At 39.7% G+C, this 12558-nt stretch overlaps 5 protein-coding genes across 7 annotated transcripts; 3 read left to right on the forward strand and 2 right to left on the reverse strand.

The window, feature by feature from the left end:
* Position 1: 1 nt before the first annotated feature.
* LOC130686622 (ribonucleoside-diphosphate reductase subunit M2-like) lies at positions 2–1779 on the reverse strand. The gene is made up of 6 exons (XM_057509748.2): positions 1535–1779; positions 1312–1470; positions 1119–1247; positions 684–1062; positions 439–614; positions 2–342 (listed from the first exon to the last, which is right to left on the reverse strand). The coding sequence occupies exons 1-6, from the start codon at positions 1661–1663 to the stop codon at positions 184–186; spliced, it is 1131 nt and encodes a 376-aa protein (XP_057365731.1). The 5' UTR covers positions 1664–1779; the 3' UTR covers positions 2–183.
* Positions 1780–3064: 1285 nt separating this feature from the next.
* On the reverse strand, positions 3065–3896 carry LOC130686670 (small ribosomal subunit protein eS26-like). The gene is made up of 4 exons (XM_057509809.2): positions 3815–3896; positions 3431–3608; positions 3233–3366; positions 3065–3156 (listed from the first exon to the last, which is right to left on the reverse strand). Exons 1-4 carry the CDS (start codon positions 3815–3817, stop codon positions 3112–3114), a joined length of 360 nt encoding a protein of 119 aa, XP_057365792.2. The 5' UTR covers positions 3818–3896; the 3' UTR covers positions 3065–3111.
* A 1741-nt stretch (positions 3897–5637) lies between these two features.
* LOC130686621 (phosrestin-2-like) lies at positions 5638–7532 on the forward strand. The gene is made up of 8 exons (XM_057509747.2): positions 5638–5803; positions 5865–6046; positions 6117–6295; positions 6362–6503; positions 6564–6721; positions 6787–6933; positions 7024–7153; positions 7222–7532. The coding sequence occupies exons 1-8, from the start codon at positions 5695–5697 to the stop codon at positions 7339–7341; spliced, it is 1167 nt and encodes a 388-aa protein (XP_057365730.1). The 5' UTR covers positions 5638–5694; the 3' UTR covers positions 7342–7532.
* A 271-nt stretch (positions 7533–7803) lies between these two features.
* LOC130686605 (transducin beta-like protein 2) lies at positions 7804–11509 on the forward strand. Of its 3 annotated transcripts, XM_057509723.2 has the most exons (7): positions 7804–8104; positions 8169–8387; positions 10115–10368; positions 10436–10622; positions 10690–10875; positions 10954–11142; positions 11206–11509. In XM_057509723.2, exons 1-7 carry the CDS (start codon positions 7999–8001, stop codon positions 11427–11429), a joined length of 1365 nt encoding a protein of 454 aa, XP_057365706.1. In that variant the 5' UTR covers positions 7804–7998; the 3' UTR covers positions 11430–11509. The 3 variants fall into 3 exon arrangements, with proteins under 3 accessions (XP_057365706.1, XP_057365704.1, XP_057365705.1); XM_057509721.2 differs by lacking the exons at positions 10115–10368; positions 10436–10622; positions 10690–10875; positions 10954–11142; positions 11206–11509 and adding an exon at positions 8439–9712 and having other exon boundaries at positions 7855–8104; XM_057509722.2 differs by lacking the exons at positions 10115–10368; positions 10436–10622; positions 10690–10875; positions 10954–11142; positions 11206–11509 and adding an exon at positions 8445–9712 and having other exon boundaries at positions 7857–8104.
* Positions 11510–11652: 143 nt separating this feature from the next.
* On the forward strand, positions 11653–12540 carry LOC132087695 (uncharacterized). The gene is made up of 3 exons (XM_057509806.2): positions 11653–12048; positions 12122–12294; positions 12386–12540. Exons 1-3 carry the CDS (start codon positions 11925–11927, stop codon positions 12527–12529), a joined length of 441 nt encoding a protein of 146 aa, XP_057365789.1. The 5' UTR covers positions 11653–11924; the 3' UTR covers positions 12530–12540.
* The last annotated feature ends 18 nt before the right edge of the window (positions 12541–12558 follow it).

Raw genomic sequence — 12558 nt, forward strand, 5'->3', positions numbered from 1 at the left:
ATTTTTATACGTCACAATTTATTACGGTAAAAAAAAGACATCAATAAATGGCAGCGCCATAGTTTCAAGGGTTTGGCAATACTCGAACAGGCGATCAGTAAAATTTGTACGGGGAATTTGCACATTTGATAAAAAAAGGAAACCTTTCAATGAAGAACTGTTGGGTCGACACTGGCAACGGAGTTAAAAATCTTCATCGAGTGTGAAAACATGAGCCCCGCTGCCCTTGCTGTTCATTACCCCTGCCTTCTGATATTCCCCAACTTTTTTCTCAAAAAAGTTTGTTTTCCCTTCAAGCGAAATGTGTTCCATGAAATCGAAGGGATTTTCGACTTTGTATAACTAGAAAAAAATATATATTGATTATTAAAATGAAATAAATAAATAAAACGTTATTTGTGAAAGATTAATGCGAAATGGCAAACAGCTAGTCTTTACCTTCCCACACCCAAGTTCGATCAGAAGACGATCGGCTACGAATTCAATGTACTGGCGCATAAGTTTGCAGTTCATTCCAATCATTTCAACGGGAAGTGCATCGCTAAGGAATTCTTGTTCGATTTTTACAGCATTGTTCACGATTTCGACTACACGTTCTTTGGAAGGTTTATTAACTGTAAAGTAAAGTTTTTTTTCTTGTAGCCCCAAGTTCGTAAAATTATGAAATTTTTAAATCATTTTACCTAAATGTTTGAACATGACGCATGCAAAATCGCAGTGCAGACCTTCATCTCTGGAAATCAGTTCGTTGGAGAATGTCAATCCTGGCATCAAACCTCGTTTCTTGAGCCAAAAAATTGCTGCAAAAGACCCAGAGAAGAAAATTCCCTCTACAGCAGCAAAAGCAACAATTCTTTCACTGTAAGGGGCTTCTTTGTTGCCAATCCATCTCATGGCCCACTCTGCTTTCTTGGCAACACAGGGCATGGTCTCAACAGCATTGAAGAGCCTAGTTCTCTCAGTAGAATCTTTGATGTAGGTTTCAATCAACAGGCTGTACATCTCTGAGTGGATGTTTTCCATGGCAATTTGAAAACCATAGAAACAGCGAGCTTCAGGTACCTTAACACAAAATTAAATTTAGGGATGTTTAATGGGACAAAATGTTTCTAAATTACCTGAACTTCCTGAGCAAACCGTTCAACAAGATTTTCATTTACGATACCATCAGATGCAGCAAAAAATGCCAAAACATGAGAAATGAAGTGCCTTTCATTAGGTTGAAGTTTATCCCAGTCATTCAAGTCCTGAAATAGCATGGGGTTAATTTCCTTGTCCAACATAGCATTGTATAGATTAAATGTAGTTTACCTTGGAAAGATCAACTTCTTCAGCAGTCCAGAATGAAGCTTCTGCTTTTTTGTACATCTGCCAGATGTCACGATATTGAATGGGAAACAGCACAAATCTGCTGGGGTTAGGACGCAGCAAAGGCTCATTCTGGTCAGTAATTTTTGATTGTAATGATTTCTATGGAAGAAAGAATAGAAAAGTACTTAGTAATGGGAATAGATTCTTAATGGAATTATATTACCTCAACTTGCTTTGCCGGCAATACGTTTTCGTCATGAGGCTGCAAGATTTTTTGACCAGACATAGAACTGCGGTTTTCTTTGTTGTCAGATGTGCTTAGATTGTCGAAACGTTGAGAAAGAAAAGACATTTTAGTAATATATTTTAAAGAATTGTTCTTAAAACACTAGCAAAATCTGTACTCGCGTATCACTTCCTTCGAAGACTAACAACGTTTTGGCGCCGAAATTGTCTTATATAGCTTGGATTACGTTAATTATAGGCCCGTCAGGTCTGTTTGGCGATTGATTGCTTAAGGCGCCATCTGTCTTGAATAATTGCGCTATTGTAAAATGTGAATTGCGCCTTTATTCATTACATGAACCTAGAATACGAGCTCCTTTATCATTTTTAACTTTGTTTAAATTTGTTCTACTGAAAATGGCTGTGATAAGTTGGTTGATGAGCATTCAAACAGATGCATGTGAAGCACAGAAATGAAGAGTCTGGAGGCCTTAATTGTAGAAAAAGTTTGGGCGCGAAAACCTGCTATTCTGTTGGACGACTGACAATCCAAATGGAGGAATTATACTGCAAGATCAAAATTGCGTAATAGCTTGAAAAAAAAAAGTGCGTAATACCTTTAGTATTTTGTTAAAAATGTATGATGTATCTATAACTTTGGTTTTTATCCCCCCAGCTTCATTTTAGAGTATGTGTTTGGAATGCAAAAGGCTGTTAATAACCATTTTATTTCTAGTTTCCTAAAACGCGTCTCTATGGTTTTTGAAGCTTCGTCTTTATCGCCCATGTTTGTTTAGCACTAAATTTGCAACCAATTTAATTCATGTCTTTTGTTCGAACAGAAACATTTTTTCAAATGGGAGTGGCAATAGTGGAATTCTTTTTTTAACTTGTAGATTTGATGAAGAGGTTGACAAATTGTCTTTAATTTTATTCGAAAATGCACATGTCAAACTAATCACTCTTTACAACTTACGACGAAGCTTCACCCTACCGACATTAATGTTGGCTGAGTTTCAAAATTCACCCTTAATCTTTCCATGCATCCAAATATTATTACCTTGCAACCAAAAGGACTACAATTTGCTTATAATTGCTCTTCATATTTGAAGTTCGTTCGCTCCAAATGAGGAACACTGGAATAAAGTCCGTTTTATTTTAGCTTCGTTACAATCTTGGCAATTCAATCCAATGTAAAATCCCATGTAAACATAACCTCTTTGTACCATAACTATGCCTTTTCTGCCATCTTGTAACAACTGTAACAACCATCAGACGATTTTTCTTGGAACTCCCATATAGTATTACTCTACAGATAACACCAAATTCTATGTTGTATTAAGACAAAATAATTTCATTATCATTGCTGCCTTTACCCTCTCAGGTAACTTAAGCATGAATCAAATTATCTGTCTTCATATGAAAATGTGATGCCTTGATACTAAGTCTCAAAACTTATTCCCATCATTAGAAGTATGATGATTTTTTAATAACTTCTGTATACAAAAAAATTTTTAAACAAGAGGGATGATCAGAATGCCATGTATTCAATCATCTGACCACAATTAGAAACTTTTAACGACGTTGGGCGGCGTTATTTCCCTGTCCTGGTCTGTTGTCCTGTTAATAAAAAAAAGTAAATCACAATGTTGCCAGAAACCAAAATGTTAGAAAAAACAAAAGCAAGGCGACTTACAGGTCGGTTGGGGAACCTTGGTGGAGGAGTCCTGATCTTTCTATCCTCACGTGAGCGATTGCGCACAACCTTGGAGTGGATGGCACATGACACACAGTAGTGCAATTTCGCATACAGCTTGGGCAAAGCAATGGCTACAAAAAAAGTTTTCATTATGTAGTGAACAAATGTAAGTGTTGGCTAAAACACAAGACTTACAGGCAAAAGCACTGGCATCAGTGATGTCACGAACAGCAGCAGCTTCCACAATGTTGCGGATGACAAACTTCTTGATGGCCTTATCCTTGGCTACACAGCGAGCACAGTTGGTGCACCGAACGGCACTAACGTGTCCGCGGCCGTGCTTGGAGCGTCCATTGTTGCGGCGTTTGCTAGTCTAGAAAAGATACATGAAAGTTAAACCCGGTCGCTCAGTCACTGAACGAGTCCCACTAGTATAGAATTTAGAGTGTTTCTATTTAATTTTGCAACAGAAGATGTATACAATTAGTTCAAAAATAATAAATGCAAGTTTGTTTTTTCCCGATATACACTTTTTTAACCTTAATAATACATATATAGCAGAACTTGTCAAAAACATACCATTCTCACGCTAGTGAAAACCTCAGAGGAATGGCTGATGGAAACTGAAGGGGAAGAAGAAGAGGCATGACGGCAACGTTGCAACTTCCTTTGACAAGAAATGCACGATTTACATATATAAAAATAAGAATATGATGAAGTTAGATTAATTATGAATTCATCAATATCAAAACAAAAATGAATTAAAAACTTAAAATTTTTGAATAAATTGACAAGCTGATCATGATGGTCAGCTTAAAAATAAACAACTTTTAATTATGTAATAAACATGGCAGCAATGCTAAATTTATTGAGACTAAACAGAACAAAATGATTGTCTGAAATTTGAAAGGAAAAAATACAAGGAAAAAATGTGGCGCTTAAACAAGACAGTATAAAAAAGTGATGAAGAACGTAAAGCTTTTTCTCTCAATATTCTTTAGAAGTCTAAAAGAAGTTTCATAAAGTTTTGAAATGCTGTCCTATATTCTAGTAAACTAAAGACAAATTTCTTTTCCATTTTTGAGTAAGCATATGAAGGTATAGGATTCCTGTAAATTGAATGGTACCCTTAATGTCAGTGAATTAAAAATATTGTAAATCATTTCAAAATTAAAGTTTTAAATCATGCAGGATTGGTAACATCTATCGAAGATCTAATGGCCAATGTCTGCAAAAAATATTAAATATTATTTTAAGTGACAAATAATATGTACCCACTTGCTTACAGAAATCTTAGTGATTATTTCTCCTTGGCTGATGTGGTTAAAAGGTAACTAGGTATTTGATAGTGGCAGGCGGCTTAACCGTAACAATACTACGAAGTCCTAACAATTTCTTTTTTGTACTGCCTTAATTACTATTATAGCTCTCTTTACTGCAAAAAATGTATTGGCTGCTCTAAGAAAAATCTATCAGAGCATAATGTATAAGAAATCATTGGCTTGTTACTTATAAGCTCAAAAGAAAAAAGACACCACACAAAGAAGAATGGAAGACAAGTATTTTTAAATTGTTTGATTGTAATTTCAATCCCTAAACCAATCTGTTACAACTCTGAATCTTCAGCAACTTCCAGTTTGTGTCAGAGAAGATAAAACCATAACATATTGTTAATTTTAGAGGTTTATTTTCTTTTAATGAAAGCTCCTATGAGCCAGTGAATATTCGTCTTCGAAACGGTCCTTTATGGCGGCGTAAAAATGTCTTGCGAACGTTTAACATTTTTGAGGGCTTATATCTAGCATGACTTATGTACTGTACCAAATCCGAAAACTATGACTATGAACTTACCTACTATACTATGAAAAACCGACTTGGTTTCTATCCTCATTTTTTAAAATTCTCATTTGGTGCTTGCAACGCCAATCTCATGTCGATTTTGGCATCTACAGGGGGCATGCAAAAAACTTGACAACATTTACAATTTTAGTACTTATGTCAGATGTTCTTTAATCGATTTAGGTGGTCACGTGTCAGCGAAGCCATTCGAGCGAGGCTTATCATTTAAAATCTTAACTTACCAAAAGTAACTTATGACATTTGTCACCTTTCAATACTTTGTAATTATTCGTTACGGTTTGATCATCCTCGATGGCTTTTCCCTCGTCGAATAGCAAAATAACCGAGTGTCCTTTTAATCCATGTACCTCTTTAATAGATTCGAAAGGATGACTTCCTTAAAAATCAAGTTTTGGCGACCCTTGTGGGGACTTCGCTCACGACGCCACGCAGTTGCTTGTGCTGTATTTTCATGAGATGCTCAGTATAATCCCATTAGGACCGAACCAACTGAACTTCATCCAATTTGCTCAACATAGGACACCAGGCAGTATAAATACTCACTTCCTAGCATTATTTTTTATCATTCGCCTCTGTAAAATCCTCCAACTGAAGCAAAAATGGTGTACGCTCTTAAAGTTTTCAAGAAGACCTCACCTAATAGCAAGGTGACCGTTTATCTTGGCAAACGTGATTACATCGATAACATCACCAAAATCGAATCTGTCGGTAAGAGGTTTGATTGTCGCTTTACATGAGAAAGCTATTAATCGTGATCGTTACTACGTAGATGGCGTCGCCTTGATTGATCCGGAGTACCTCAAAGGCCGCAAGTTGTTCGGTCAGATCGTTTGTAGCTTTCGTTACGGTCGCGAGGAAGATGAAGTCATGGGGCTCGAGTTCCAAAAGGACTTGCTCATGGCTTCCGGTGAGATCCGCGCCAGCCAGAAGAATGATCTCACCAAAATGCAGGTACACAGACCCCATATTTCATTCATGGCAAAACGATTAAACCCAACCATTTTTAACCTTTGATGTAAAGGAGCGTTTGATCAAAAAGCTTGGAAGCAATGCTTTCCCATTCATTTTTGAACTGCCGAAAAATGCCCCGCCATCGGTTACTCTGCAACCAGGAACAGAAGCTCAGGGTAAACCGTGTGGAGTTGAATACTTTCTGCGGGTCTTTGTCGGAGAGTCAATGGATGATCGTGCTCATAAAAGGTAAACGTTAATATCAAACTGTGAACGAAATAGTTCTTTAATTCCGAATTTTTATTCATTTTGCAGGAGCTCTGTCTCTATGGGTATCCGCGTAATTCAGTTTGCCCCGTCACAGGGACAACAGGGACGCCAGCCATGCACAGTTGTACGTCGTGATTTCGTTCTAAGTCCCGGAGACTTGGAGATGGAGATTAATTTGGATAAACAGGTATTAAAAGTATTGGGCAATTTTATAGGAAAGAAGTCCTTCTAATGTTTTGTTCTGCAGTTGTATCATCATGGAGAGCCTATCGCGGTAAACGTTGTCATTCAGAACCGTAGCAATAAAACAGTGAAGAAATTGCGTGCCCAAGTTCTACAATGTATTGATGTTTGCCTCTTCGAACACGGATCGTACAAAACGCCGGTTGTCACTCTCGATACGTCGTAAGAATATCAGTCACAATTCCCCTTAGATTAAAAAATATTACCCCGCGATTTACTTTCACAAGTGAGGGCTGTCCTATCCCTCCAGGCGGTACTTTGCACCGCACTTACACCATGACGCCACGTCTCGGGGCGGCCGTGGCTGACAGGCATGGTGTTGCTCTGGGCGGTCGTCTTCGCGATGAAGATACGGAACTAGCTTCCACTACACTGTATAACAATATTATTTATTTTATCATTAAATTTTTTCTTATTCCTCTTTTTCATTCGGTTTTACATATGCTGGAAAAAACGAAAAACAGAATGGCCAACCCCGATGATCGCGATGGGTTTGGTATCATCGTGACTTATTTGATTAGAGTGAAGCTCTTCCTTGGAGCTTTAGCTGGTGAATTGGTTGGTGAGCTCCCAATAATCATGATGCATCCAAAGGTACTAAGTACATTTGTAATCCAATTTGCATACGTTATCGATCGCATTGTTTTCAATTAAAAATCCAGCCTAATCCAAAGAAGTTGCCACGCATGGATAGCGTAGCTTTTGAAACATTTGGCAGCAACTCTGTTGATGACGCTGGCCAAGACATGGATCGCATGAAATTGGATGATGTGGACGAATAAATAATAAGAAAAGGCCTTAACCCAGACATCCTTGAACAGACCCTGCCATATTTAAGAGCGCATGTCGCAGTCTTGTATAGAACTAGCCTACTGTGTGCTCCGCAGGTGTTGTCCACTAATTCCTTTGATTGATTATTGAATACTATTAGGTTTTCGCTATTATAGAAACAATACATCTTCCTCATACGCAATGTATTTTTCTTTCTTTTCAATCCAATAACCATGAACAATGACAGTGACATTTTATCTATGAGTCATGCTTGTTTTCAGAAAAGCCGGCAACTGTTTTCCAATGACGTATGCATGCAGTGTAAGAACATGGAATAGGAGAGTAAGAGGGTGATCTCTGAAGGATTTTGACTAAAGCATGCAGCGCCACAAATCGGTACGCGTGGGAATTCTACGAACTAGAACTATGAAGCCCTTTTAAAGGCTGGTTCAGGAGGCGCTGGGTTCAGTTAGAAGGCTACCTCTACTTTCTAATACCGTGTTCAATAATGAATTCACATTCCTATGTATTCCCGCTATTCCGATAATTTCGTCTGTAGTTGCTCTGAGACGTCTGGGAGTACACGTGTGTTAGTGAAAGGCTTCGTCATTGCCGGTGTTAAGATATTATATCAAATTTGAATCCAAGGCAAATTATAAAGCAATGAAATGGCATTAGATATGGGACTTATTATTTTGACGTTAGTAATCGGGCTTCTAATCGCCGTTCTAGTGTGGTCTCTCACTAAAAAATCCACACCGCCAAGCACTAAAGGTCAATAAACTTTTCTATCGTTTTACATCTTTCCAGTTTTTTCAAATCTCTTTGCCGATAACAGGAAAGAATGAAAAAAGTGCATACAGTAAAAAAGAGGGAAAGAAGACATCAGGAATGCCATCTAAACTTCCCAAGAAGAAGGCTGCTCCAGCGGTCTCCAAGGATTCCAAATCAACATTCACTCATTCATGGCTGTTGACGTCATTGAAAGGCCACACTGGTGCCATCACTGATATGGATTTTAGCGCTAACGGGAAACATCTTGCCACTTGTGCAGAAGGTAATTTTCTTTTCTAGCAGTCTTGGTTGAGCAAAGTGTAATGATAGTTAGAATTAGATGAAGTATTTGTCTCCCAACCCATGGTAGAGACTCCAACCCCTAGTGAGACAGACTCTGGCTGTGTACTCAGCCGAAGACAGAAAAGAAATCGGATGAAGAAAAGCCAAGCTGGGAATAAGAAGAAAGAACATCCCACCAAGACTGTGGAAAGCAAGCAACGAATGAGGAGAGCCACTCCCTTGAAATATTACACTAGACTACAAATGAAGAATTCTGAACTTTATACTTACTTATACCAGTATGTCTTGCTCGATGACCAGCTGCTAAATTTGGGTTATCCAGTTGAAAGTTCATTTTATCCTGATCGTGCCATTATTTACAAGACCCCAGAGGCAAACGTCACTTATTACCGAAGTGACGTGAGGCGTGCTTTTAGACATCAACCAGAAATAATTGAAATGGCTGAACATCTTTATAGCTCCGAACATGGGGATCCCTATGAAGAGAAACCACCGCTAAGTCCCAGCCTTGAGAAACGCTGTGTGAGATGTAAAAAGGGCTTTTTTGTCACACTGGATGGTGAATATCTCACTGAAGAAAGATGCATTTACCATTGGGGTCAATGGAAGCGCCCCTCATCACCAGGAGAAGCACATGGCTATACGTGCTGTGCAGGAGACGAAGGCTCATCTGGCTGCACTTCCGGTGATCTCCACGTTTGGAACGGCGTTAGCCCTGGAATGAATGGACCATTTACTGATTATGTCCGCACCACTCCAGGCAGCGGCTCCAAAATTCATTCGATATACGCTTTGGACTGTGAGATGTGCTACACCGGCCGTGGCCTGGAAGTTTGCAAAGTTTCCGTCATCAGCATCGATGGTTGTCTAGTTTACGAGGCCTTGGTGAAACCACATCACCGAGTGATTGATTACAATACTCGTTTTTCTGGTCTTTGCGAGCAGGACCTGAAGAAGGCTACAAAAACTATAAATGATGTCCAGCGGGATCTACTTGGATTCATCTATTCACAGACTATTCTCATCGGACATGGACTCGAAAATGACCTTCGTGCATTGCGTATTCTTCACTCAATTATAATCGATACTGCCGTCCTTTTCCCGCATTATTTTGGTTTCCCCTTCCGACGCTCGCTCAAATCTCTCGTTGCCTCCTACCTGCAACGTAACATTCAGGTAGGCCATAACGGCCACGATAGCTTCGAAGATGCGCGCGCCTGCGCCGAACTTGTTTTATGGAAAGCCGCGTGTCAATTACGACCGCGGCATAAATCTGAACACATGCCTTAAAGAATCAAACAATTCTCAAAATGGCACAATTTTTCCGTTGTCATTTTATTGATTCAATAATGTCTCTACACTCCTTTACTCAAAAGTCAAAGTGTTCTGCATTTGCGCGAAAAATACTCTTTATATTGCCAATCGCATTTGTCTCGTATTTATACCACTCTTTATAATTGTCTTTAAATTGTTATTATGTCTCTTTTACAACAATCAAGCAAAGCTCAAACGCTCAAAATACACTCGTGATTCGTCAATCGTGAATTATCCTCGGACGTTTCTGCTCATTATTCTGCCCCCCCCCCCCCCATCCCATAACGTCCATTGATAAACTAATTCTTTATCGATTACCTGACTGCTTGCTTCCTAATTGATTCACATAGCTGCCTAATTAACTAATTGTTTTTTTTTTCTTTTCAAACCTAGATCGTTCGCTGATGTTGTGGAAACTGAACTTTGACGGATTGGATTCGTCGGTCGTCGAACTCAACATGAACGACATCCGTACGGTTCGTGCACATGTTCAGTATGATTCCGCCACCCTTATTCGTTGGAGTCCTGATTCCAAGGCCTTGCTGACAGTCCGAGCTCTTGGTAATAATATTGAAATCTACAAGGTTATGAAAAAACCCGAGGCTGGTGGCCTCCCATCCGTGCAACCCTCTCACGCATTTGAAAAGGTAATTGAAACACATTGCGTTACAATTCAATTCTTGTTGTAAGTAATGATTGGTTTTGTTTATATAGACCCGCGAAGCTGACTTGTTGGCCATCGATGTGGCAAGCACAGGGCGATTTATTATGACTTGTACGCCGAAAAACGAACTGGACATTCTTGATTTGAAGGGGAATTTATTAGCATCTATCGTAACCAATCAAATGGAGACATATTCGGCCAAGATCTCGCCTGATGGTCGATTCGTCGCTACTTCTGGTATGCATTCTCTTCATCTCATGTGACATTTATTCATCACTGATTTTCCTCGCTCTTTTCCTCCTAGGATTCACGCCGGAGGTACGAGTTTGGGAGGTCGTTTTCTCTCGAACTGGTGAATTTGAGAAAGTGAGTCGTGCTTTTGAATTGGGAGGCCACACATCCGGCATCTCCAGCTTTGACTATAGCCCAGATTCAGGGCGGATGGTTTCGGTTTCCAAGGACGGAACGTGGCGTCTATACAACACCAACAGTAATAGACCAATTGCAATCTCCTTTTTGTTTTTCGTTTAAGCCTTGCATTTTAATACCATACATTCTCTCACACTAGTTGATTATCGCCAAGGCCAGCTTGCCACTTTACTAGTTTCCGGCAAATGGAAGGGCGAGGGAAGTGAACCAGCACGTATTGCCCTTGCCCCAGATGGCAGGGTTGTTGCAATTGGTTCCAACTCGTCCCTCTACATTTATTCCACGGTCAACGCTGAGTTGTTAGCGCACATTCCAGACGTTCATTCGGGTAATGCCCTTTTTTTTTGCAGCCATGAATCAATTCGAGTACTCATTTCCTATTCTTGTATAGCCCCTATTACGAGATTGCGCTTCGACTCTACTTCTCGGTTCATCCTAACAACCGGCGACAAATACGTCCGTATTTTCCATAATGTTGCTGGTTTTAAAATAGCTGTGGCAGACTTGGAATCGAAACTGAAAAAAACCACTGGACAGGCGATGAAGGAGCGGTGCCAGATACAACTCAAGGAAGCGGTAGCTTTGGTTAATTTGTTTAACGGCAAAAATGAATGAATAAAGCATCATATACAGATTTCGAGTAAGGGAGAGTAGTCCAAAACGACTTCTTCTTTGCTTGAAAATCTGACATTTGAGCTATTGGCTTTACTTACCAATCGATTCGTGTCAAGTTGCAGTATTAATGGTGTATTGGTTACCTTCTCACCAATGGTACCAAAAAAGAAAGAGAGGGGAAGCAAGGAAACGTTTTGGGGTTCATGCGATAATGTGATCGTCTGAATGATCATGGTTGATCATGCATGTGCATGCAAGGCTACTTGAGTAGTGGTACCAGGTACCAGACATGCGTAGCCGGTACTGATGTTTCACCTGGACTATATGGTGGCATGGCAACCAGGAAGAAAACAGCACCGATTCTACGGGCTTTATGTTTCCAGCGTCGCCCGTATCATCATGGGTTCGTCCCATACTGCCGACAAACAAATTTAACCCGATGGTGTTAAAGCTAGTCGGTGGATTTGGATTCCGCCGATTGGACCCCAGGAAGACATGAACTCATCTGCTTCTAGTCGTAACAGTAATATATCCGAAGGAAACCGGACTGATATTGCGCTACCATTGGCTGCTGTCATTTCTCTGGCCATTACTTCATATGTTATCGTCGTTCTTGTCGGTGAGTATCGATTGTTTGTTCAAGTCTTTGAGCCTATCAGCCTGGCTGTTGATTGGATTTACTTTATTTACAGGAATAGCAATACGGAAGTGGCTTCTCAGAATTTGTTGTTCGAGCACTGAGTCAACAACAGATTACTTCTGTGATATTGGTTCATATTGTTTTGCTTCTGATTCAACTGCAGCGTGCTGTGGCAACTCAGGAATCAACTGTTGCAGCTCGCCTGTGATGAATTGCTGCACTGCGGTAAACCACTTTTTTATTTAAATTGTCCGTTTGGATTTTGTTTTTATAAATTTAATTGGTGTTGCTTTCGATTGATTTTTTTAAATTTCAGGGCACATCTAATTCATGTATTTTCTTCAAAAGCTGCTGGGGTTCATCGCAACCGATCGATTGCCAACCCTGTGACTGTTGTTGTTTCGAAATCGCATTTCACCTGAAAGGCCAGCGGTCGGCAGGAAGTGGTCCGTTACCGTGAGTGATTGTTAAGGTAAACGCATAGAACTT

This window comes from Daphnia carinata, chromosome 2, assembly GCF_022539665.2.
Source record: "Daphnia carinata strain CSIRO-1 chromosome 2, CSIRO_AGI_Dcar_HiC_V3, whole genome shotgun sequence".
NCBI lineage: Eukaryota > Metazoa > Arthropoda > Branchiopoda > Diplostraca > Daphniidae > Daphnia > Daphnia carinata.

Excerpts from the sequence above, each read along its gene's own strand:
- LOC130686622 (XM_057509748.2), bottom strand. The coding sequence starts at position 1,663 with ATGTCTTTTCTTTCTCAACGTTTCGACAATCTAAGCACATCTGACAAC. Across the intron at positions 1,248-1,311 it reads AAGAAGTTGATCTTTCCAAG|GACTTGAATGACTGGGATAA; the intron begins GTAAACTACATT and ends ATGCTATTTCAG. Across the intron at positions 343-438 it reads TCGAACTTGGGTGTGGGAAG|TTATACAAAGTCGAAAATCC; the intron begins GTAAAGACTAGC and ends ATTTTTTTCTAG.
- LOC130686670 (XM_057509809.2), bottom strand. Across the intron at positions 3,367-3,430 it reads TGATGCCAGTGCTTTTGCCT|CCATTGCTTTGCCCAAGCTG; the intron begins GTAAGTCTTGTG and ends CTTTTTTTGTAG. Across the intron at positions 3,157-3,232 it reads CAAGGTTCCCCAACCGACCT|GACAACAGACCAGGACAGGG; the intron begins GTAAGTCGCCTT and ends TTTTATTAACAG.
- LOC130686621 (XM_057509747.2), top strand. The coding sequence starts at position 5,695 with ATGGTGTACGCTCTTAAAGTTTTCAAGAAGACCTCACCTAATAGCAAG. Across the intron at positions 6,047-6,116 it reads ATGATCTCACCAAAATGCAG|GAGCGTTTGATCAAAAAGCT; the intron begins GTACACAGACCC and ends TTTGATGTAAAG. Across the intron at positions 6,296-6,361 it reads GATGATCGTGCTCATAAAAG|GAGCTCTGTCTCTATGGGTA; the intron begins GTAAACGTTAAT and ends TTCATTTTGCAG.
- LOC130686605 (XM_057509721.2), top strand. The coding sequence starts at position 7,999 with ATGGCATTAGATATGGGACTTATTATTTTGACGTTAGTAATCGGGCTT. Across the intron at positions 8,105-8,168 it reads CACACCGCCAAGCACTAAAG|GAAAGAATGAAAAAAGTGCA; the intron begins GTCAATAAACTT and ends TGCCGATAACAG. Across the intron at positions 8,388-8,438 it reads TCTTGCCACTTGTGCAGAAG|AATTAGATGAAGTATTTGTC; the intron begins GTAATTTTCTTT and ends AATGATAGTTAG.
- LOC132087695 (XM_057509806.2), top strand. The coding sequence starts at position 11,925 with ATGAACTCATCTGCTTCTAGTCGTAACAGTAATATATCCGAAGGAAAC. Across the intron at positions 12,049-12,121 it reads TGTTATCGTCGTTCTTGTCG|GAATAGCAATACGGAAGTGG; the intron begins GTGAGTATCGAT and ends CTTTATTTACAG. Across the intron at positions 12,295-12,385 it reads TGATGAATTGCTGCACTGCG|GGCACATCTAATTCATGTAT; the intron begins GTAAACCACTTT and ends TTTAAATTTCAG.